Source organism: Dermochelys coriacea, chromosome 13 (genome assembly GCF_009764565.3).
Source record: "Dermochelys coriacea isolate rDerCor1 chromosome 13, rDerCor1.pri.v4, whole genome shotgun sequence".
Taxonomy (NCBI): domain Eukaryota; kingdom Metazoa; phylum Chordata; order Testudines; family Dermochelyidae; genus Dermochelys; species Dermochelys coriacea.
Window position 1 is genome coordinate 3,456,702 of NC_050080.1, and position 23,371 is coordinate 3,480,072.

Below are 23,371 nucleotides of genomic sequence, written 5' to 3' on the forward strand. Positions count from 1 at the left end.
CTTAAAATTTCTCTCATGCCCTTGGACAAAAAAATAAATAAAATAAAATAAAGCCACCACCATGGACCAAGAGCTAAGTGAACTCAGCAATATGTGAACACAAGCACAGCTAGAAGAAAAGGAGGACTTGTGATACCTTAGAGACTAAGAAATTTATTTGAGCATAAGCTTCTGTGAGCACAGCTGTCATATACAGGCTAGAGAGATGGCTTTTGATAAGAGTGCTGCGAAACTTCTGCTACCGAACAGCCACTAAACCCAAGTCCAAGGTGTAACCTTGATCTCCTTCCCACAAACTGATTTTGGTCTCTCTCATGTCCACAAAAGTACCCCCTTATGGTCTCCTCTTATGTAACCCCCTCGCAGAATAAGCCCTCTGGACAGGTACAGCAGTGTCTCTGCTCCCGGCCCCCCACTCAGACTTTCTTTTTTCATTTGCACAAGCAGCAATTTCAATTTTCCGCTGCTCCCACTTCGCGCTTTTAGTAAAAGTGACACAATCTGACCAGATTCACTGTCCAGCACAGAGAAAAGTAATCAAGGATTATGAAGAGCGCGCAGGCAAGCAGGACACAGTGGAGGGCGACGAGAAGGGAAAAGGGGGTGAGGGTCAGAGAGAAAGGAAAGAGACATGGTACATGTTAGAGATGACAGAGGCGGGGAACTAGAAGGTCTTTGATGCGTCAAACATTTTGCATTTGTGACAATCGAACAGAAACTTCTCCACAGCCAGGGTCGCCAATCTCCTTCCCTAGTAAGGACCCAATTCCTAGCAGCTGGGCAGAGTCACCAGCAGTTCTCTGCTTTCCCAGCTTCAGGCTGAGCTTGCGGCTGCTTTGGAGAGCATCTGCTGTTCTCACTAATCAGCTAGGAATCAGAAAGGCCTCAGGAGTCCTGTGCTCCCTGCTGAAGGCTGTACTACAACCTTCCCCTCCATGCAGAAACAGGGCTCACTCCCATCCCACATCCAGGGGCCCTGAACAGTGCTGAGAACTGGAACACTAAGCCCTTGGCCCCATGCACTGAGACCAAGGGATAAACCATTGCAGCCAGGGCATTAGAACACTCCCTACTTGGAGCAGGGCTGGTGCTTAGGTGAAGGCAATTCACCCTGCTAACGCCAGAAACTTTTAATAGCTTTTTGGTAATGCAATCATGTGAACTTAGGCAGGCTGCCCTGTCACTGACACTCTCAAGGAGTCTAAGAGCTGAAGGCAAGTTCTCAGCCTCTCTGAGCCTAAAGGGCCGAGATACCGAAGTCAAATGCCTTGCTCAGGAGAGACCTGGCACACCTGTACAAGTCTTTGCACTTCTCAGACAACCAAGATAGCTGTGTGTCCGCACAGATCTGCTGCCTCCTCCCTGCAGCTTCCGTGTCAGCACGCTGTTAGCCAGCCGGGCTAAGTGGCAGAGAGGTGAGCAAAAAACCTCCGACACAGGAGTTGAGAAAAGCCAGCATAAAGCATTTTATTGCAATAATAAAACGGGATACTTTAATGTGGTGGAGTAGATCATGATGGCAGCAATTTCTCTTACCAAAAACCACTACACAGGGCAGAGGCAGGCAAGTAGGAATGACATCAGCGGAACAGGAGTTGTGCGTCATACGGGAGACTGCTGCAAGCTGTGATGACCAGCATCAAGTTTTGGTAGAGAACACTCAGGTCAAAGTCGTAATGACGGCGACTGGGGTTTGGGTTTTCTCTTGTGGGCTGGTTTCTTTTTGCATCTCCTCCCTCCCCCATAAACAGCACCTTCAATTTAAAAAGTTCAATTCAAGTTCTTGAATTTAGGTAGTTGCGGAGCTTTGATGGCTAAAGATAAAAAGGTCCTTGAAATCCAAGGGAAAATAGCCAAGAGATGGAAAAGTCAACAAGTAGCGATGGGGGCAGCTGTAAGGGCAACCCCAGCCACCCTGGAGTAAATACACTGCTGGGGCAGCAACACCGCGTTGAAACGGTCCTTCCACAAGGCAGATGGGAAGGGGGAAGCTAGTTGCTCCCAGGGGCCCAGTTTCAGCCAAGGGAACAAATACATTAGCCTAGAACTACTCTGCTTTCCAGAGTCAATCAGCCCTCGATAGCTCCTCGATAGCTATGGCTTTTGGAGCAGCAGCAATTTGTTTTTTTAATACACAATAGATATTTGCATCCAAAAAATTAAACAGGTTTCTTTGTTCAAACAATTCCTATCTAAGGTTAACCCATCAGTGTACTTACTGGTAAATGCTTGATCATACACAATTGAATCTATACCCAGAACAAAAATAAGATTAAGAATTTGACCCCCCCAAAATGGTGAGGTTTACGGCGTATAGTTTAAAAGACATAAAACCACAATACAAGGAGGAGTCAGAAGCAAAGCTGAGTGATCAGACACATTCAATCAGGGTATATGGTTATACAACGAGTGTAGTGGAATATCAGGAAAAGCTCCATACAAAGTCATGTGCATTTTTCTTGAAGCTGAGATTCTGGATTCCTCCATGTGCCAAACCTGTTGGAGAGAGAGGAGGAACCAATGCATTAAAGTAGGCTGCTGGGGGAGCCCAACTCTGAGTCCCAAGACCCCTGGAGAGAGCAACTGGGATACGTGAGGGGATTTGAAGACAAAACCATCACAGCCCGGTTATTACCGGAGCAGGCACATGCTGATGTATGTTCAGCTTTTGCAATTGCCTCCCGCACCTGCGGCACAAAACCCCACTGGCTGTGCTGGGTTAGGAGCAGATCTATGCCCTGCTTCACCTCGGAGTAGGCAAAGCCACCCGAATCCCTACACACAAGCAGGCTGAGTCTACTTTCCTTAAACCCTGTTACAGGCAACACCTTCCCCTCCTCCCCACACACTTCTGACTGATGCTACTTCCCGTCCTCTGAGATAACCAGAATCAGCTACAGAACATGCAGCTCAAGTGGCTTTTCCCACTCGTGTCACCAGGCAGTTCCTGAACTTCACCTACCCAAAAACAGGGAGTTGAGGAAGGGGCCTCCTGTCATTCCAATTTCATAAGCTCCACATCAAAAATTAGCGTAGCATTTGGGGGGATGATGCCAGGGTGGCCAGTAGAACCATAGGCGTAATCTGGAGAGATGATCATCTTTGCTCTCTGCCCAACACTCATCTGTGGAAAGAGACAGAACAAAGTCAGATGAATGCAAAAACCCCAAACCAGGCGAAGGCACCTCGATAGCGCAAAGCATGTTCTAGCCAGGGCAGCTACCCAGAGGGCAGCACCTGATGTTAGCACACGGGCATTCTGCCCACCAGAGGAGACATCATGCAGTGAACAGACAACAGAACAATGACCACGGTCAGGCTGCCATGTGCTCAGACCACTGCCCACCACGCTGACAAAGTCTCTTTGTTTCCTTGTATTCTCCTGTCTGTCTCTATCTGTTATCTTGTCTTATTCTTTGGTTGTAAGCTCTATGGGGCAGAGGCTACCTTTTGTTTGCGGTTTGTACATAACCTAGTGCACGGACCAGCACCTGTTCATGACTACGGTTCCCGGGCACTAGGGTAACAGATAATTAATAATAATTAGCCCTTCCAATGCAGCCCATCATCCTCCTCAGGTTATTCCTGAAGACAAAGAAGAAGTCACTTATCTTCGGTGAGCACTCAGATTCCATCTTGCTCCTACTGATGGATCTAGGAGGTGACTGTAGGAACTAATTCCATTTAGACTAGATTACAGATGCACATGGGAATCTCCTCATTCAGAGTTAGTGCTCCCATGATTCTTGCAAGAAAGGAATACAGTAGCTACGGGCACTAACCTTTCTGCCCAAGGTACTTCAGCATCATGGTAGATGCTCCATTCTCCGGTTAGTCAAAGACCCACAGCCTCAGATAGTACAAGTTTGATGCCAGGCTCCACAGTTCTGCAGAGGGTTGGCATAAACCATGGAGGAGATATGCACCTGTATCCAAGTGCCTGACTCAACCAGCATTACAGCCGACAACTGATCCACTCTGATCAGGGGCTGGGTTACAGGCGTGCTGCGTGGGACATCAACCAAAGACACGGGGACTCACACACGTGCTGTGTGGACAAAGGCAGCTAATGAAGCCTGCTGTGCCACCCACTCTGAGCTGAGATAGCTCAGTGTTCCACCCACGAGCACTCTGCAAAGCGCAGCGGAAAGCCAAAAGTAAGAGAAGAATGAAACTGGGGGAAAAATCTCTGACTTGACTTAGATTCCTCCTGTCACCCCTGCCTAGGCATGGACATGTTAGGACAACAGCCACAAAGGCACTCCTGTTTCACCTCCAAGCCACAGATGCCCTGGAAGCCCCACCCCAGCACACATTCCTGCTCGTCACATCAGGGGAAGGTCCTTGGGGTGAGATTTTCCAGAGCACCCAAGCGAGTTAGGCACCCAGCTGCTAGTGAAAGTCAATGGGAGTTTGGTGCCTAAACCTCTTTGGTGCTTTAAAAAATACCATCATTCTTCTGGCTACGTGTGCTGGCACAGCCGGATGGGGAAAGGAGAGCAGTGCAGAGCCAGTCAAACTCGGAGGAGATGACAAAAGAATAGGGCAGACTGACACAGACCATTACAGAAAGACAGAAGACTGACAGTGAAATGGATGCAACTCTGAATTACACACCCTGGAACAGGATCAAGACCCAAGGCCACGGACACAGGGAATGCAACAGGAGGCGCAGAGGGGAGTAGAAAACAGGAAGTAGGAAGAGCATTTGAAAGAGGAAAGCGAAGGGCACACACTGAATATCAGCTACATGGCCTAATTTTAGATCCCGGTTAAGGCAACGCACTCAGGAGAGGAGGCAGAATAGGAGATGCCCTTCACTGGAGCTGCAAGAAGGGGAGCTCACAGACTATTTCCTCAAGATACTGGCCCGCTCTGTATTATGCAGGGACTGCTACACACAAGGTGAAGCGTGAGCCCTGCAGTCAGGATCAATGGGAAGTAAGTATCCACGTTCTACTGAAACTGCAGGGTCTCAAAGGGGGCAGGGCAGAGCCCAGGAACCCAAACTGGAATTTGGCCAAGACAATACAGTTTGCACTCTCACGCCTACAGCGGGCCTTGGGCTCCACTTTCCAGGGACACATTTATTTACTATCTAGCATCTAGGAGCCCTCATCACAGACCAGGACCCCACTGTCCTAGGTGCTGTACAAAGAGAACCAACAGATGGCTCCTGCCCCACAGGGCTGACAATCTAAGTATACGATGAGATGCCAGATGGATACAGACATACAGGGGGAGCCCCCAGGAAAACAGTGAGGCACTATAGGTTCAGCATGACAGGCAGTGGTCTGAGCACACCAGCAGCCAGCCACTGTCCAGGTTTTTGTAGGCACCATAGCAAAGAAGAGTTTTAAGGAGACATCTGATGGTGGACAATGATTTTGCAGATGTTTACAGGTAGCTCTTCCCAAGCATGAGGGGCAGCACGGGAGATGGCAGCCCGACTTTGGGTCTGTCTCATCGGAGAGACAGAGGCCCTCAGCACTGTGCTGGGACATTAGTTCAGTGCAGATTCAGCAGGAGAGATGGCACCTATTGAGTCACTGATACTCTAGTGTCTCACTAAAGGGCTTGGCAGGCCCAATCCCACTGAGCTCATCAGATCCAGAAGGCGGTGAGGCAGAAGGTGACATTTACTCCCACACTTAAAATCCTGGATCGGGGGAAAAGAAGAGAACAGCACATGCTGCAAACATGAGTGCCTCCCACGTCTCTAATCCTCAGCTGCTCATCTCCAAACAGCCCTCACAACAGACACGGAGGGATACAGCAACACACCTGCGCGACCCCTTCTTCCCAGCCACGGATCACCTCCTGCTTGCCCATGACAAACTTGAATGGCTTGTTTCTGTCGCGGGAGGAATCAAATTTTTTCCCATCCTCCAGCATACCTGAAAAGAGAAGCAATACATCAAACATGCAGCATGGAAAAAAACCCCACGCCCTGTCAGACCCATGTGCAGTCTGAACACCCATGTGGAACAGCAGGGTCCTGGCTACCAGACACCGATGCCAAATGTTGCAGTCATGGCATCAGGAAGGGCTCCCAGAAGAGGTCAGTTACTGGCCTCCAGGGGGGTGGCTTTTCAAGTACAGGTGCCACCATGGGATGCACAGCCCAGATTGCAGAGCTCCCAGAGGGAAGACATCCCCACCAAACATCACTTGCAGCTGGACCCAAGGAATCGAGTGCAACTCCACATGCTGTGTGTTCTCTAGCTGGCAATGCCAGGGGAGAAGCTAAGGTCACGGGGAGAAGAAACGTTCAGATAGAACAGGTGAATTTATCACTCTCTCCTGTGCCAGGAACAGCTTCCTGACATGTGAGGCCACATGCAAGCCTCAGGAACCCAGAAGGAAGATGGGAACAATGATAGCGGGGAGAGAAAAGAGCCCTTCCATCTCCTGGGGCTTCTTGATGGGTCATGTCAAACATCAGACCACACCACTGTTCTTGCTGACCTGATCATACCTTGCTCTTCACAAGGTCAAAATCCCCACTTAGTCTGTAGGAGCACAGAGAAATCTCCCCTCTCACTTATGCCCACAGATCTGCAACCACCAATTGCCATGCCAACCAGGCACGCAAAGCTGAAAGAAGCTGTGCAGTGAACGACAGGATTTCTGGCTCCTGCGCTATTAACCCCACCCAGACAAGGGGGGAGATGGCAGGGCTTTTAAAGAACCAACACTGAACAGCACACCCACGCTGGTCTGCTGCTAGAAGCTGTAATGGAGGCTCACGCATCAAGGTGTTTCTCCTGGATCCCCAGGCTTGTTTTAGTTTGGATTTGAGTGCCACAAGCTGCAGCCAGAATCAGGGACATGTTATGCTAGGTGCAGAATACGCACATCTTCTAAGGGCGCCCTGTACCTAGCCCTTACTACAGCGAGCGCATTGGTACAGAACATTGCATAAAGCAAGGTTAACATCCTCGGGGCTAAATATAGTTCCTGAACATAAACAAAGGAGGAATTTCCTCCCTTCTAGCAGTTCCCTCCCTGGCTCCTTGGAGTTTCCGTGACCTTCTTGGGGAAACTTGGGAGCTTTCACTGCCTTATACAAGCAGCAGAGCTTGTCCATTGGCCAAGTTTCTTACACAAACAGCCCACCCGGGAATAAGCTCTTTGGGGAATGCACACACGAGAGGAGCCTGGGGAACACAATGTATCAAAAGTGATCTCTGCGTCACCTGGTGTTCTTGTGGAGTCAGCATCGCATTTTATTGGCTTTGTCCTCATCCCACACATTCCTCTAACCCTCTACACGTGGCCGGAGGCAGCCAGATGACAGTCTAGCCAGTTCCAAGGGGAACTGAGCTGGGAACCCACCAACACAAGAAATCCAAGCCATGGGGCTTCCTAGAACAGCCACAGAACTATGGGCTCAAGGTGCACACGATTTCACTAAACCGAAGCAGGGTAATGGAGCGGGTCTGTAAGCAGAACTAAAGGGTCACACTAGCAGTTTGCTACAATGGATACCTGAGGCGCTTTAGCCCAGAGATGGGTGTCCTTTCTACAGAAGCCCTAGATCCGGCTAACAGCAGGTCACTGTGAAATCAACACCCAGAGGCACCAGACTGGAACAGGCTAGTTAGCTACTGCAAACAGGCTGAAGAGCAACCAGGAGAGTAATGATTAACTACATTACCCACACTTCTCTTTTCCCCAGTTCTTCAAAAACAAGCATCTGTTTTCCCCAATGGAAGCAGTTTTACTCTTGGAAAAATAAATCTGTTGTCTCGTCCAGCAGGGAACGGTCCAGAGAGATTTTCCCTAATCAGGGCAGACAATGAGTCACTGCCCGCGGGCAAGAGGACAAAATGCACTGTGTGTATGGGAAGAACAAGTTACATCTTACTTCAGGCTGTTATCACAGCAGCCAGAGTGTCTAGGGCCATAACCAAATAGGAAGTGGGTGGGAGGGCCAAGGATATGGGTCTGAGTAGATCCGATTCTAGAGGAGCAATAAAGGGGACAGACACAGCTTCACGCTGGGGAAGCAGTAACCACTGAAGTTCCTCGCATGTGTGAATACACCAGTGAAGGGAGATGCAAGCAGCCCAGGAAATCGCCCTAAACAATGCTGACTAGATGAGCTGCTCCTTGATAGATCAATCCATGAATGATTTTTATGTGCAATCGCTCAAATCAGCTGTCACTGACTGGTCGTGTCAAAACAACAATGCGACAGGACGGCTAACACCATACTCACCAGGTTGGATTCCTGCTCGTCAGTCAGCCCTTGCTGCTATCCAACCAGCCTTCCTGAGAGGTATAGATACTAAAACCCTCATCGCTCACCAGCAATGCTCACGCAGCAAAGACTGCCTTTCCGAGACTAAAGACTCGGCGCCAGCAGATCACATTTGAAAGGCAAAATCATTCCAAAGCCAGGTACACAAAGTGAAGTCTGCCCTACAGCCATCCGCACGCTTTATAACCTGCATGAGACGGCCAGCGCCGCACTGCGTGGTGCAGATTTAATAACAGGCTGGAGCACATTGCTGTGTGGAGACCATTATTATAAATCCATTTCAGAACATTCCCAGAGTACCTCCCGAAGTGCTGTAACTACCACTGCCTTACAATAGTGAAAAAACCAAAGCACTGAGCGCCCAGCCCCCATTCTAGCTCGCAGCACCCCAGGATCCGCAATGGCGCTCCCCCGTGGAGAGTGTAGGCGAGCCTGCCAATAATGGGGATTGTCTGCGAGTACAGAGAGCCGGCACTGAGTGCTGCCAGGCTGAGGAGCTCAGTGTCTCGCTGGGTGTCAGAGGAGAACTAACTGCAATAAGCAAAGTTATCTCATGGTACTGTCCAGCTCCATTCGGGTCACCCACTAGCGCTCCAGCCTACCTCCAGGCAGGCATGTGTTTGCTGGAGTTTTGTTCGTTTACAGGAATAAGCTTTCAAATATTGCTAATGTGCCCAATGCCTGGAAAGCAGCTCCATTGCACCAAAGAACTCAACTCCAAGGTCCCTGACTCAGCATGTCAGCACCAGCATAGCCCTGCCAAGCCAAACACTGTCCTGGCCCAGGGAACAACGAGCTAGTAGTTACTGCTTGCTTTTATATGGGACACAATCCCTCTCAGTTCTCAGCTTTCTCCACCTGGGATCGACAAACCAGCCACCGGCTGCTGCGACTCGCCCAAATCCCACAATCCTTTGAGCCACACACTGGGTGCCACTCCAACGCATGGAGCAGAAAAGAGGTAGTTTTACAGAGTCAGGCTGGACAATGCTTCGCTATCTTCCCCTCTCCCATCACCATGGTGTTCTCTTCCAGGGCTTCCTTTCCTGGAGCAGAACACAATGCTTGCCAGGGAGGTGCTGAAACCAGCTGAAGCAAGGGAGCAACAGCAGAAAGAGGAGAGAGAGGGAGGGAACTTTCCCTCTCACTGATTAACACCCCCACCCCCAGGTCCTCTTTCCCCCCCAATTATCATCATTCTATTAATGATGGGTGTGGTGCAGGAGCCCCTCACGCTATTCATTTCCTCTCCCCTGCAGCCTCATTTTAGCACTCAGCCCTGGTGGCATGCATTCCTACAGTGCGAGGGATGGCAGTAAGGTCACTGATTTCCTCTCCCCTACACCTGTGACTTCGGTACAGAGCTGAGCATTACATGGCCTGGGTACGATGTTAGTGCTAGGGAGCAGATCAGCAGACGCTCCCACAAGCCAACTGAAAATTGTAGCCAAGGGAGAAACTATTCCCTAACCTTGCCCGCTCCCCCCCGCCCCCATACATTCAGGTACAATGCACCACGGCCAGGCCAGCGCTCGGAATCCATGCACCAGTGAACAGCTTCCTGTCCTGCCTGGCCTGGCCAATGCACCAAGGCATCCAATTTCCTGCAGAATTTAAACTATGTAAGAGGCCCCAGTCAGGATCAGGGCATCGCTGTAACAGGCTGTGCCCAGGGAAATATGGCCCCAGCCCTGAAGAGCTTAACTTTCCAAAGATGACCCGATGAAGCATTTTCCTGAGTCTGCAAACGCATGGCTCCAGTGCCTCTGCTCACATTTGTGGCATGGGGCAGAGGGAAATGAACAGGATGCTAGTCAGTTTCACAGACGCTCTTTGGAAGCCTCTGGGCAGCTGTGAAACTGTCAAAAATCAAGTCACTTCCACACTGCAGCTGATAGGGAAAGCTCTAGCAGGTCCTGCAGTTATGCTGAGCGGAGGACCACCCAGAAAGAGAGGGGTAGACTAGCAAAGACAGCTACCTCTTTTCTTCAGATGCTCTGGGACCAGAGACCCTTCCCTTCCAGTGGCTAGAGGTGAAGCATCAAGACACCAACTAATCAGAGGCTGAAATGGATCCCACAAACAGGAAAGCACCATGGTGGAAACCCCAGCCCCCCCCTTTGCTCTCCAACAGCTGAGATGGCCGGGATGGGAGTGAGCCAGGCTGCCCACTGGGATGTTGCCTCCCAACCCCAGCGGGCAGAGCTCAGCTTCCTGTGCCTTTTGTGTCTACACCTGTAGTGGGTTTTTCTAGCTTTGGACTTGATGTTTCTCATTCGGCCCCTTGAGCAAGAGGATAAGGTGCTGAATCTGGCATGTTACTGTTACTGCAAACCATGTCACTAGCTGAGGTCTACACGCCTTTAGAAACAACCACAGACCAAAATCAGCCGCAAGGGAGACAGGAGGACGAGTATCCCACCCTCCCTTAGCATCGCCTCTCATGCAAGGTTCCCCTCTTCAAGAGCCCCCTCCTTCAAAAAGAGATGAGCCCTGCAGAATGCCCTGCAATTCAACAGATTTGGGCTATATCAGAGTGGAGGGTGTAGTGAGCTCCAAAGCTGAGGGACCCTCAGAGAACAGACCTGCTGGCAGCTCCAGCCCAGGCACCTCCATGGACCAAGTGTGGCTGCCTGGCCCGGGGCAAGAGGCAACAGGCAGGCAGTTCCCACATCATTAAGGATTTATAGATTAAGGATGTGGCGTCTCATACCAATTCCTCTTTGGAGGCCTGATCTCTGAGATAATGGCACAAACTGCTGACAGCAAAACCAAGCCAACAGGAAGTTTAAGGTTCGCAGACCGGGTTATGTTTGCTGTGCAATGCGAAAGAGAAGGCATTGTACTAGTACGGCAGGGTATGCAATCTACCTCCAGCACCAGAGATCCCAGAGCACAGCCCACTCTGAACAGCGCTTGGCTCCGCTTCAAGAACTGCAGACAGCACACATTTGGCAGCTCCCTGCTACGCTTTGCACAGGAGGCCCAATCTGTAAGCCAGCTAAAGCTCCCCTGCACAGCACCCTGCCCTCTTGGTCAGTAGTGCTGGAAGAGGGATGGCCTGAAATCCGCCTGCCCCCTGGATGCACCAGCAGCTTCATGCCCCTCCATCTCCTATTAAAAGCAGGTAGACGGAGCCCTCAGTGGAGAAGAGGCTGCGAGAAATGGCATGGAAAACAAAGAACCTTCCTGCACTAGCACTGTTTATTGGGGAAGACTGAACAGAATGTGGTTTGCTGCCCATATCATCCTAAAGCTCTAAGACAGACACCTCGGCCAGGCCAGCTGCATTTCCTGATGACCGGTAAAGGGGCAGGAAACATTCCAACTCTAGGTCAGCTAAAATAAATCTGGCTCAGCAGTGACCAACAGAGTAGCCTGTGTATAACAGCAGCCATACCTGAGGTCAGAGAGTCCAGCATCCTGCCAGTGACCAATGCCAGATGCTAAAGGAAGGTGTTAAACCCCACAATCGACAGTTATGTAATAACATGCCTATGAGGGAAATCTCTTCCTAACTACAGGCAACAGTCATGCTTTGTATTTATGGCAGCAACCTCGGAGCCCCAATCATGGATCAGCGACCCACTGTGCCAGGTGCTACTCCAAACAGTTTACAGCCTACATGGACAGATTCTAACCTTCAAACCAATTCAAACGAACTCCTAACGAGGTCAGTGGGGTGCTATTAAGAGATACTATTTGATTAACCTCCTCTCTAAGTTAACCAGTGCTAATGTTTCTAGACTCTTCCTACAGAACCTTTTCCACATTTACTGCCTTTCTCTTGACCTTTTCTTATTTCTGCCACGTGCTGTAGAGATGGGGATGATCCGAACTGATCGTGGTATTCCAGGCAGAGATGGGGATGATCCGAACTGATCGTGGTATTCCAGGCGAGGCTACCATCAACTTCCACAACAGCCTGGGGATATTGTCCTTTCCTCAGTGCAGCCTCACACCCGATTGCCTCTTTCTCAGTGCCACTGTGCAGCAAGTGTTTTCACTGAGCTGGCCACAGTGACACCTGCATCTCCCTTCCCCCCCCCCCGCACTCTTCCTTCCAGTGTCCCACACCCTGCATTTGCTACCCCTAAACTTCACCTTCCGGCCCTCACCCAACTGACCCTCAGCAAGCAGGAACTTTCTCCGCCTACCACTGCCAGCCAGAAGTCTGGAGTGCAGACACCACAATGAGAAGCCCCGTGTAAATGCTCCCATCACGTTACCCAATCTCCCACCTTTGTTAGCTCTTTCTGTGGCTCTTCAATATCCCCTCGAGCCTCAACTGAGCTAAATAACTGCAGCCTCGGTACGTTTTGCCATCCTACTCTTCCCCCCCACTCCAGATCATTAGTCACCAGCCCTAGCATGGATCCTTTGGACTCTTCACAATTAACCTACTTCCCCGTTCAGAAGTGGCTATTCAATCCCACTATTTTCTCTTAACCAGTTTCTAATACATGAGAGAACTTTACCCTCGACTTAAGAAAAGGAGGACTTGTGGCACCTTAGAGACTAACGAATTTATTTGAGCATAAGCTTTCATGAGCTACAGCTCACTTCACCGGATGCACAGCTCACGAAAGCTTATGCTCAAATAAATTTGTTGGAGGACTTGTGGCACCTTAGAGACTAACAAATTTATTTGAGCATAAGCTTTCGTGAGCTGTGCATCCGGTGAAGTGAGCTGTAGCTCATGAAAGCTTATGCTCAAATAAATTTGTTAGTCTCTAAGGTGCCACAAGTCCTCCTTTTCTTTTTGCGGATACAGACTAACACGGCTGCTACTCGGAAACCCTCGACTTAGTTTCCTTAATAGCCTTTTGTAACAGACTTTATCAAAGGCTTTTTTGAAAACCCAAATGTGTTCTATCCAGCAGAGCTCCTTAGCCACTGCATTACTAACCCCTCAAAGAATCCTCACAGGTTGGAGAGACAACTTCCCATTACACACACAGTATTGGTTGGTCTAGCGTGCTTTCCTAGCTTCAAGGTTGGTCTAATTGCCAGGATCACCCTGCCCCATTTTTAAGGACAGGCACAATTCTGATTACCCCACAACAGAGTGGCTGATTTTGATCAATTACATATTTGAGTTGGCTCCAAGTCTACTTCCTGGTGGATGGGTGTCTATGGTGAAAGCCAAAATGGGCACTCAGCCAAGAGCATCCTCTTTCTGCTAGAGGTGGTCCCTGTGGAAGGGGCTCAAGGTACCACAGTAGGGAAGCTCAGGGGAACACGGCCACTCTGGCCCACAAATACAGACTCTGCGGATTAGAGCTACCAGGCTACAAGGATGTAAATCTAGCCTCTTTCATGAACGCTCAGTTTGACTGATTTTATAAAATGAAACACTTTTGAAAGTGCTGGGTCAGCCACCCTGGGGATCAGAGCCCTCTACCACCCCACCCACACATGTAGTACACACATCCTATTGCTAAAAAACTGGTAGAGCAACATCTTGAACACATACTTACTAAACGGCAGCCTAGAGAGACTTCTCCATAGATTGCTGGCAAATGCAATACGTGCTTTTTACCTAAGTTACCACGTTCGAGAACCAAATGTGTTAAAATGAAACCAAATAGAGAAACAGGAGCGCTGTGGTTTACCTGCACCTAGCTAATCTAAGCTGCTTTGCTCTTCCTAGTCACATCCATGCAAGATATCCTGAGCTTCTCTAGCTTTGAAAATTCAACATAATAGGTACATTGAAACTATGAAATAGACCATTCCCAAAGATCCCCATTTAATTATGTTGAAATAATGGTTTCAGAAGTAGATAATATTTGACAAAAAATAACTTTCTAATCAAATGACTCCAAAACTATAACTTAATGAAGCTGAATTAAATAAGACCTGCATTACCATATAGCAATTGTGAGCCATTACAGAAAGCTACATTTAAAATATGCAGCTTTGGGACCGGAAGTTCCTTCACTGCGAAGAGTAGAAGCTGTTTGCACCGCAGACAATTGTGATTTGGGGATTAATCCCATATCTGTGCCTTTAAGGTACCTTTTTGAAGTGCATTGTATGCTATTCCCAATTAGTGCTCTCATTTATGCTGTTCTAGATTCCAAGATGTTACTAAATAGCCAGCAGGACAGGGGAGTTAGCTGTGCATGCCTGAAACATTTATTTAGGACATAAATCCCCTCTCCAATCTGCACAACAGACCTTGACTCATCCTGCTCTTTACATGCCCAACTCTCACATGTACTGGGGGGGGGAGTATTAGAGCCAACAGCTACTATGCAGATTGGAGAGTTTTGCTGGCATGCTCCCAGGGGTTCAGCAGACCAGGGTCTCTCACAGCTGAGCTGCCGTTCTCTCAAGGAAGTTGGAGGATGCAATCTAAAAGGAACCACAAAATTCAGAGCAAACCCTCAGCCCCAACGCTCACTCACTCACCAGCCCATCTCTAGGGCCAAGAGCCATTAGAATATAAGCGGGGGTGGGAGGCAGCACTGAAAACAGGCTGCTGCTTCGAAAGTAGCCCGAGATCTGTAGCGGGGATGGGATGGGAAGGAAACACTTGACAACTCCCCCTGAATGAATCTGTGGGGAGGAGTTAAGAATCTGTGTTGCCTCAAAGCCAGTAAAGGCTAGCAATAGGGATGGGAGAGGAGATGCTGCTGGGGAGTTCGGAGGGCTGGCATGCAGCAAAGCTGGCCCACCGAGAGCCACTTGACCACCTGCCAGCCATCCCTTTGTTCTTGGACTGGCAGAGGAAATGGGGCTGCCAGCAAAAGAGGCAGCCCCATTTCCTCTCCCCCACCCTGCCCCTAATTAAAAGGTTAGTGGGGAAGGAAGGAGAAGCAGATGGTCTGGTTGTGAGCCATCAGCCCTGCAGGAGCAAGCACAGAGATCTAGCCTCACCGTATCCTGGAACCTTCCCCTCCCCCTATCACCATCATGGGGCTGTGCTGTAAGGGGCAAGGCTCCACAGATTGGGGGAGGGAGATGGAACCAGGCGTTCCTCACCCCATCCCGACAGTGGCTCTTCTTCAAACAGTAGCAGCCCCAGGAAACTGCTACCTCCCCTCCTTCCTCAGAACAGGAGGAAGAGCAGAGTTTGGAGCATTGGAGACAGGGGAGAACTATCTGGGATTATTTATCTTAAAAGTGACCAAGTTACTGAAGACAGTGCTAATAGGCTAAGCTACAGCAATATGTGCCTTAGAAAGACCTTGAAATGACCACTACGAATAGCCATGAGCTGGGAGTCCTATACTTGGTGTGCCAGAACAGAGACAGGAAACCAAGTCATAAAACATCCATTGCTCACCAAATGACAGCTGGCATCTCCCACTGCCCCTCTTTACAGCTACAGAGCTGATCCTAGAATTGAGAGCTGCAGGTTGACTGAGCTGGTGTGCCACTTTACATCACAGCCAGTCCAGCTTCAAAACAGCAAGGCAAAGATATCTCCAAAGAGGGTAAAATAGGCTATTTGCTTATCCCAGCAGATGCACAATGTTACATCATGGAGAGTGTTAAAAGGTAACAGGCAAGGAAGGAGGATTGGACAGGAACAAGAACATTCGTCACTACAGGGCGTGCGGATGTGGAGAAAGGTTAGTCGGCTCAGATATTTCTGAGCCAAGGAGCAGCAAGTCCAACCCTTCTACCCAGTTTTAATTTTTTTAAATTGCTTGTCAGGAAGACTTTACAGCTAGGTTTAGTCAAGAATTTATGGGGAGAGAGATAATAACCTGAGCAGAGCACAGAATGAACAGCAACTTCACGGAAAGGATTCTCCAAAACAGAGAACTACACCTGACTTCTTGTGCCATCCACTTCAGGGTACTTGTACTCTACACTAATACAATTGTGTCTTGGGACCCAGTTAAAACACTGTTCCATGACCTTGCCCTTCTTCTGTGGCTGAATCTTTGGACAGCACCAAGACACTGACCGCATTATAGTCCTGCCTGCACTGAAGTTGGAGTCCTATTACAATCAGGTTCCTGACACTTGTAATATAGATAGACCCACAGCACACAGCATTTGGACTCTACACCACCATCCCACATGCTTATCCCTTTTCCACCACCAAAGGGAACAGACTTCTGGACTGAGAAGGGTAGAACACTGGAGACATTAGGGAAAGAGGATGGGGCAAGTCGCTTGCGGGGCCTCCGGCCAGACCACAGACCCAACCAAACAGCAGAACACCCAGAAATTTCACCCAAGTGTCTCCTTTTTGACCTACACCCAAGCATGGAGCAGCTAAATGCGCTCATCTCTAGAGAACAGATACAGCAAAGAACCAAGCGAGAAGATCCCTAGCAGAATATTGCGTGCAAAGGAGCTTTCAAGTTACACAGCCTGCCAGGGACGGCCGAACACAGGGCTACAAAGCAGATGCTCATTCAAGTGCTGCAGTGAACAGTTACCCCTTAAACATATATCCCAGTCGGGGGGGGGGGGATCTGCTCTCAGCTCTTGCGGGTTGGTCTCAGCACTTAGGGGGGCACATACCCAAGGAAAGGCTCCTTCTGTGCCAGGTCTCTTCGTTGCCTCACATAAGCCAGTTCCAAGAGCTGAGCAAAGAACTGCCCCCCCCCAGCCTATCCATTATGGTGATCTCCATGTCCCTTCCTGCCCTCCTTACTTCTGGGCGGGGGGCAAAGACCCATCCCATAGCCCCTCTCCCACAAGCCACACACCCTAGTGCCCCCCCAAGCTCCATCAAATGCTTGGAGTCCCCACCCCACAGGGCACAGCCTGTACGGCACAGCCCCCACCCGACTCTCCACGGGGCACAGCCTATAGGTCACCCCCCCAGAACAGCCCCCCCAGGGCACAGCCTACGGGGCACTGCCCCCCCAGGGCACAGCCTACGGGGCACTGCCCCCCCCGATCCCCCCCCAGGGCACAGCCTACGGGGCACTGCCCCCCCCGATCCCCCCCAGGGCACAGCCTACGGGGCACTGCCCCCCCGATCCCCCCCAGGGCACAGCCTACGGGGCACTGCCCCCCGATCCCCCCCAGGGCACAGCCTACGGGGCACTGCCCCCCCCGATCCCACCCAGGGCACAGCCTACGGGGCACTGCCCCCCCCGATCCCACCCAGGGCACAGCCTACGGGGCACTGCCCCCCCGATCCCCCCCCAGGGCACAGCCTACGGGGCACAGCCTCCCCCCGATCCCCCCCCAGGGCACAGCCTACGGGGCACAGCCTCCCCCGATCCCCTCCCAGGGCACAGCCTACGGGGCACTGCCCTCCCGATCCCCCCCCAGGGCACAGCCTACGGGGCACTGCCCTCCCGATCCCCCCCCAGGGCACAGCCTACGGGGCACAGCCTCCCCCCACAGGGCACGGCCCCCCCCCACAGGGCACGGCCCCCGCGGCGGGACTCACCCGTGTAGTGCACCACGCAGGTCTGCCCGCGCTTGGGGAAGGTCCGCCCTGCGGGGAGAGACAGAGAGACCGTGAGCGCCGGGCCCGGGGGTAGGGGGGTGGCTTGGGGCGAGGCCGGGGATCCCCGGTGTTGGGTGGGTGGGTGGGGGGGGGAGCAGCCCGCGGAGGGGCCAGGCGGGGGCGGCGGGCCCGGGCGCCCCTCACCGTCTCCGGGGGCGATGGTCTCCACGTGCACACCCATCCCGCCGCCGCCGCCGCACTCCGCTCAGGAGGAGACCGCGTGCGCATGCGCAGCCCCCTCGGCCCGGCCCGGCCCGCGCGGCGCCGCCGCCGCCATAGAGAGCTCGCCGCCTAGAGAGGCCCCGCCCTGCGCGGAGGCGGCGGCCATCTTGCGCGAAGTGCCCCTCCTCCACCCCGCTGCGCGCGGAGCCCTGTGGGGCCGCCGCACGGCGGCCATCTTGGCCCCACGGGGCGCGCCGGGATCGTTGCCATGGGAACCGGGCGCCCCTGAGCGGAGCCTCTCCCGCGCCGGGCACGTGTCCCAGCGCGCTTCCCTCCCCGCCCCCCCCCCGCCCGGGGGAGAGGAAAGAGACCCTAGGCGAGAAGCCGGGGCGCTGCAGTCACATGACTCCAGGAGCTGGGGCTTGGGAAGATCGAGGTAGCGCTCCGCGCCCCTACCGCCCCAGGCCGGGCTCGCTGCGGAGGGCAGGCGGGTAAGACCTGTCCGTAGAGCCCCATGAGCTCGCCTCCCAGCGCTGGGGGGCTGCGCTGAGGCCAGACGCACGGTCAGGCCCGGCCTCGCTGGATCGCTGCATCTCCGTCGCTCGGGGCGGGGGTGACGGTGCACCCCCTGGAGCGACGCCGTTACACCGGCCGGCGGTGACCAGCGAGCCCAGCGGGACGCGGGGGGGGGTATAGTTGACAAAAGCCCCCATCTCCGCCCGTCTGAGCGCCCTGTCCCGGCCTAACACCCTCCCGGCCCGGCAGCCATCGCAGGCCCGCGGAGCTACCGCCGCTCGGGGGTGGGGACCGCAGGGCAAGGACGAGGGTCTTCACTGAAGCGCCGCAGGGCCCGGCCGCTCGGTACCTGCAGAGGAGCCCTCAGACTTTGAACTCTGCATTCAAGGGCGCTTTCCCCCCATTACATGAGCAACTGGTTTGTCCAAAAATCTCTTCGGCACCCAGCAGTGGCTTTGCATTGGAGAGGGTTATTTCTGTCGTATTTCCTCATCTGAAGCGGAGGAATTTGACTTTTGCAAAGGGAGCAGGGATGCTTGGCGGGCAGGGAAGAGGGTTCGGAAAGCAAACCCTGTCAGCAGGTGGCATTAAAATGCAAGACAAGCGGAGATGCATGCCATAGATTCATAGATACCAAGCTCAGGAGGGACCATTCTGATCATCTAGTCCGACCTCCTGCACAGCGCAGGCCACAGAATCTCACCCACCCACTCCTACGAAAAGCCTCACCTCTGTCTGCGCTATTGAAGTCCTCAAAGTTAATAAGAGGCTGGGACACAGGATTTTAATTGCACTTCATTGCTCAAATCTTTTAGGAAAAAAAAAGATATTCAAACTCCAGCATTCCTGGTTTGCTTTGCTCTTAACTGTAGAAATATTTCACTTCAATTCACACACACCACCCATTCTGTTATTTGCCCGATTGATGTCTCCCCACTTCCACCAGACTAGTGCCAGCAGAGGGAAGGTGGTAAGCCCAAACCCAAGATGGAAATAGGAAGGCGCGCTCTCGTCTCACTGCTGATTATCTCTGTCTAAGGGGACAGCAGCGATCTGCTCTGGAAGTCTGTAGTGCTCACCTTCCCCACATTGGTAAATGGGAGTGAGGATGCAGGAAGGGAAGACACAGCTTTGTTTATTTATAAGTATTTCCATGACACTCATCACTCAGGTATATGAGCACCTTGCACACTTTAGTCATTTTAACTGCCCAGCTTCCCTAAAAGGTAGGAAGTGTTACCACCTTTGTTGTGAGATGGTGAAATCTTGCCACAGAGAGGTCACATAAATAACCTGCAGAATAGCAATGGTCCAGATCTCCTGCTGTTTAACCACAGGAGGATCCTTTCTCCCTTGTGGAGCTGTAGTGGTTCTAACTCTCACAAGCCCGTTAGACTGGAATTAAAAATTTACATACATTTTGCCCAGTCAGTTGCCCCTCTCAATATAGCCCTAAGCACCCAAGGTAGAGATGATCTATTACACAAGAAGTGATCACTAGTAGTAGGCGAGATTATATCTCATGTAATAGCATCATCAGTAGTGTGTTAATAAGTTCCCTGGTGAAGACTGGTGCCACCAATGTACCACAGAAATATTATCCTTAAAAAAGTAAAATGGCATCTGCTCACACCGAGTTTCCACCACAGCGTACTGGCAGAAATGAAGCTGAAAGCTTATCGATAACTCCAGCCAGTGATTACCCCACGCTTCCTCAGGAGGTGCCTCTCGAAGCTCTCAGCACCACTCTGGCCTCACAGCAGACTGCTCAGTCACTTTTCTCAGGAGCTCTCCATGTCCCATCTACCCTGCTGGGACACAGCAAAGGTGTTCAGTGGCTCCTAGAAGTATCAGAACTGGCTTCTTCCAGCTCAAACAGTGAGCCCCAGGAAAATGGCTTTGTCCAGTTAACCTTCCCCACATACAGTCGAAGCTCTAACAAAGGGCCTCCTGTATTTTCTTGGATCCAACTGCACTTCTAGCCAAACGCTTTGTCAGCATCTCTGCTGTGCTCTCCGGAGAAACATCTTACCCCTAACTAGAGCTCCTCCCAGCTGAGAGACAAGTCTCTTTATAGCTGTAGCAACTTTCAAGGATGCCCAGTCACCCTCCAGCCCTGCTTTAATCCCTTCCCTGTCACACTGCATGTGAAGGTGTGTACATTCCACCACAAAGCTATGTTAGAAAATACTGGTTCAAGATATAAAGCTCAGAAGAAAAATAAAGAGCCAAATTAGGTCCATTGTTCCCTGTTAACTGTTGTGGAAGGTGTGGTGAGTTAGTTGGTCACCTCTGAAGACCCAGATTCAGATCCCCCTTGAGCTTGGTGTTCTCATCTTACTCCTTACTCCGTATACCTGCAATGCCCACAGGATTACCAGGATCTTTTTAACGTAACTTTCTTAATGGGGAAGGAGGCATAGCAAGGGCATCTTGAGACTGAGAGATGAGCTGGAAGATCTCAGTGGTCAGCCTTGGTGACACCACGGTGCAGTCTGCACTCCCCAGGAAACAGAATGAGGTGTCAGCTTCTAGTATCTCAATTCATGGTGAAACTTTACAACCTGCAAAACAAGCTGATTCTTCTTGAATGACTCCTCACCATGCCCCACCAAGCTGGCTGATCCGCAGGGAGAGCTGTGAACCGAGGCTTTCTCCTGCTTGCAAAGCAAGAAACGCCAAGGGGAGAAAACATTAATATTTGCTCTGATTTAATACTTTTAAATATCTGCCTTTGAGTTTATAATTAAAAAAACAGTTGAAAAATACTGACATCAGAAAATACAAATCTACAAATACAAATCCACCTGGAAGGTTGGTGCAGCACACTACACATCCTTCCCAGCCCGGATGGTGTGATATAGCAATTGCAAATGCATCTTAACACAGTTCTTGCCAACCATATGACTTGTAGCATGAGAACGAATCATGTTTCATTTCTTGGCACACAAAGGCCATCAAAATACATAGACAACAATGTTGAATGGGAAGCAACGGCCCATAGCCCACTAGGTTCAAAGCACCCAGACCAGGCCTTCCTGAGTTACATTTCTGGCCCTCGTGACAAAGTAAATGTGATCTGTGTGTAACTGATATAATGTTGCTTTCCTGCCAGGCTATCTGTAGACATCCTGCTATAGCTCTGAGGTGGGATCTTCCCTATTCATCGGAAAGTGTGGTTAACTCTTAAGTCTCATGATGCCACTTTAAGGACCAGATTTTCAAATGAAGTAGGTGCAAAACTGGGGGCTAATTTGCACAAAAACTTCCATGATGTGTGCAGATTGGGTAGCTGCAAGCTCAAATGTTTAAAGCAGTGGTTCTTAACCTATTTGCCATTGGGGGCCTCATATGCAGCTCTCTGTGTGTTATGGGGGCTGCGTCCACACAATATGTATATATATACTACCTGTATGGCCCTGAGGATGTCACATGGGCCGCAGCTGTGTGCTGATTGGGTCGCCCATAGGTTGAGAACCACTGGTTTAAAGAAAAGGCAGAAATAGCACTGGCCTGAAAAATAACAAGCTAATGCATGGTGCCAAATGCAATTAAATTTTACTTACTGAAAGTTTAGTCATGACAGGAGGCCAGACCCAAACCTTGATCTTTGTGCAGTGGGAGATTTATGGGTGGGCTGAAGGCCATGCAAGATGCTGATTTTGTAGAACTGTTCTAGAAACTATCATTAAAAGTGCAATTCAGCCCTTTCCATTGAGTGAATTTGACATTCCTGTGGATGGCAGGCATGGGGCAGACCTTGTAATAAACGACTAAGAAAGCAAGATCGCAGGTAGCTTAGTCCATTTCTGCAACCCCTTTCACAGAGAAATTCATCTGATTGCTAACTAACTGAACTGCCTGCTAATGAACCCAAGGCAGGGAACCATGGTTGTTTTTTTAAATAGTGATACTAGAGGTCATGTGGTGTGCATACTTCTCCTTTTGGGCATGTACTTCTCTTTTAAGTTTCTACACTTGAACTTTGGCACCTTTCCGTAGAATAATAGATTCTGTCTTTAAAAACACAGGGGACCAGCCCTCTGGGAAACAAGGTGAACTGGGATCATCCTACTGGCCACTCTCCAGGAACAGCATCATGCCAGCAGGTGATCAAAATACTGTAGCTCGCTCTGTGGTAGATAATGAAGGCAGGTGTTTAGCCATTGACAACAGGCAGTGAACCACTTTTCCTTACTCCTTCCAAGCCTCACAGCCTACATCTACCATGTTCCTTCAGCCCTGTCAATAACTGGCAGTAATATCTCAGATCTGGTACCCATGAGGCACAACGCTGCTGTTACAGCGTGTCAAAGCGACTAGCTCAGTGACTCCCCAACCCATCTCATATCACTATGCTGTATCCAACGCAGAGTTCCAAGTGGCTGAATTCAGCAGTTCTCTTTGGCTTGGCGTTCTGGTTGGAGAACAGTGAGTCAGCTGCTCTGCATGGGGGAGGTTGTAATCCCAGGCCTGCTGGGCTACAAGGTAACCACCATCACTACACTGTCACCTGTGTCACTCCCTGTGACCTACAACCTGCAGAGGAAATTCCAACACAGATGACCTGATTGACAGTGGTCTAGCGATCCCTGATTGGTTTCAGAGTAGCAGCCATATTAGTCTGTATTCGCAAAAAGGAGGACTTGTGGCACCTTAGAGACTAACAAATTTATTTGAGCATAAGCTTTATATTTTCTTTTTGAGATCCCTGATTGGCTCTTTGACCATAGACAGGTTTCAGAGTAGCAGCCGTGTTAGTCTGTATTCGCAAAAAGAAAAGGAGTACTTGTGGCACCTTAGAGACTAACAAATTTATTTGAGCATAAGCTTTCGTGAGCTACAGCTCACTTCATCGGATGCATTCGGTGGAAAATATAGTGGGGAGATTTATATACACACACAGAGAACATGAAACAATGGGTTTTATCATACACACTGTAAGGAGAGTGATCACTTAAGATAAGCTATTACCAGCAGGAAGCAGGGGGGAA

General features: G+C 50.7%; 1 protein-coding gene across 3 annotated transcripts; it reads right to left on the reverse strand.

Moving 5' to 3' along the window:
• Positions 1 to 1,442: 1,442 nt before the first annotated feature.
• On the reverse strand, positions 1,443 to 22,996 carry FKBP1A (FKBP prolyl isomerase 1A). 3 transcript variants are annotated; one of them, XM_038369646.2, is made up of 5 exons: positions 17,844 to 22,996; positions 17,640 to 17,687; positions 5,785 to 5,897; positions 2,963 to 3,124; positions 1,443 to 2,496 (listed from the first exon to the last, which is right to left on the reverse strand). In XM_038369646.2, exons 1-4 carry the CDS (start codon positions 17,878 to 17,880, stop codon positions 2,996 to 2,998), a joined length of 327 nt encoding a protein of 108 aa, XP_038225574.1. In that variant the 5' UTR covers positions 17,881 to 22,996; the 3' UTR covers positions 1,443 to 2,496; positions 2,963 to 2,995. The 3 variants fall into 3 exon arrangements, with proteins under 3 accessions (XP_038225574.1, XP_043351791.1, XP_043351792.1); XM_043495856.1 differs by having other exon boundaries at positions 1,443 to 2,499; positions 17,844 to 17,996; XM_043495857.1 differs by lacking the exons at positions 17,640 to 17,687; positions 17,844 to 22,996 and adding an exon at positions 14,688 to 14,706.
• Between the last annotated feature and the right edge of the window lie 375 nt (positions 22,997 to 23,371).

Bases quoted from the DNA above. Each gene is read 5' to 3' on its own strand.
- FKBP1A (XM_038369646.2), bottom strand. From the start codon at position 17,880: ATGGGTGTGCACGTGGAGACCATCGCCCCCGGAGACG. The intron at 17,688-17,843 runs GTGAGGGGCGCC...CTCTCCCCGCAG, and splicing joins GACCATCGCCCCCGGAGACG to GGCGGACCTTCCCCAAGCGC. The intron at 3,125-5,784 runs GTGTGTTGCTGT...CTCTTTCCACAG, and splicing joins GGGAAGAAGGGGTCGCGCAG to ATGAGTGTTGGGCAGAGAGC.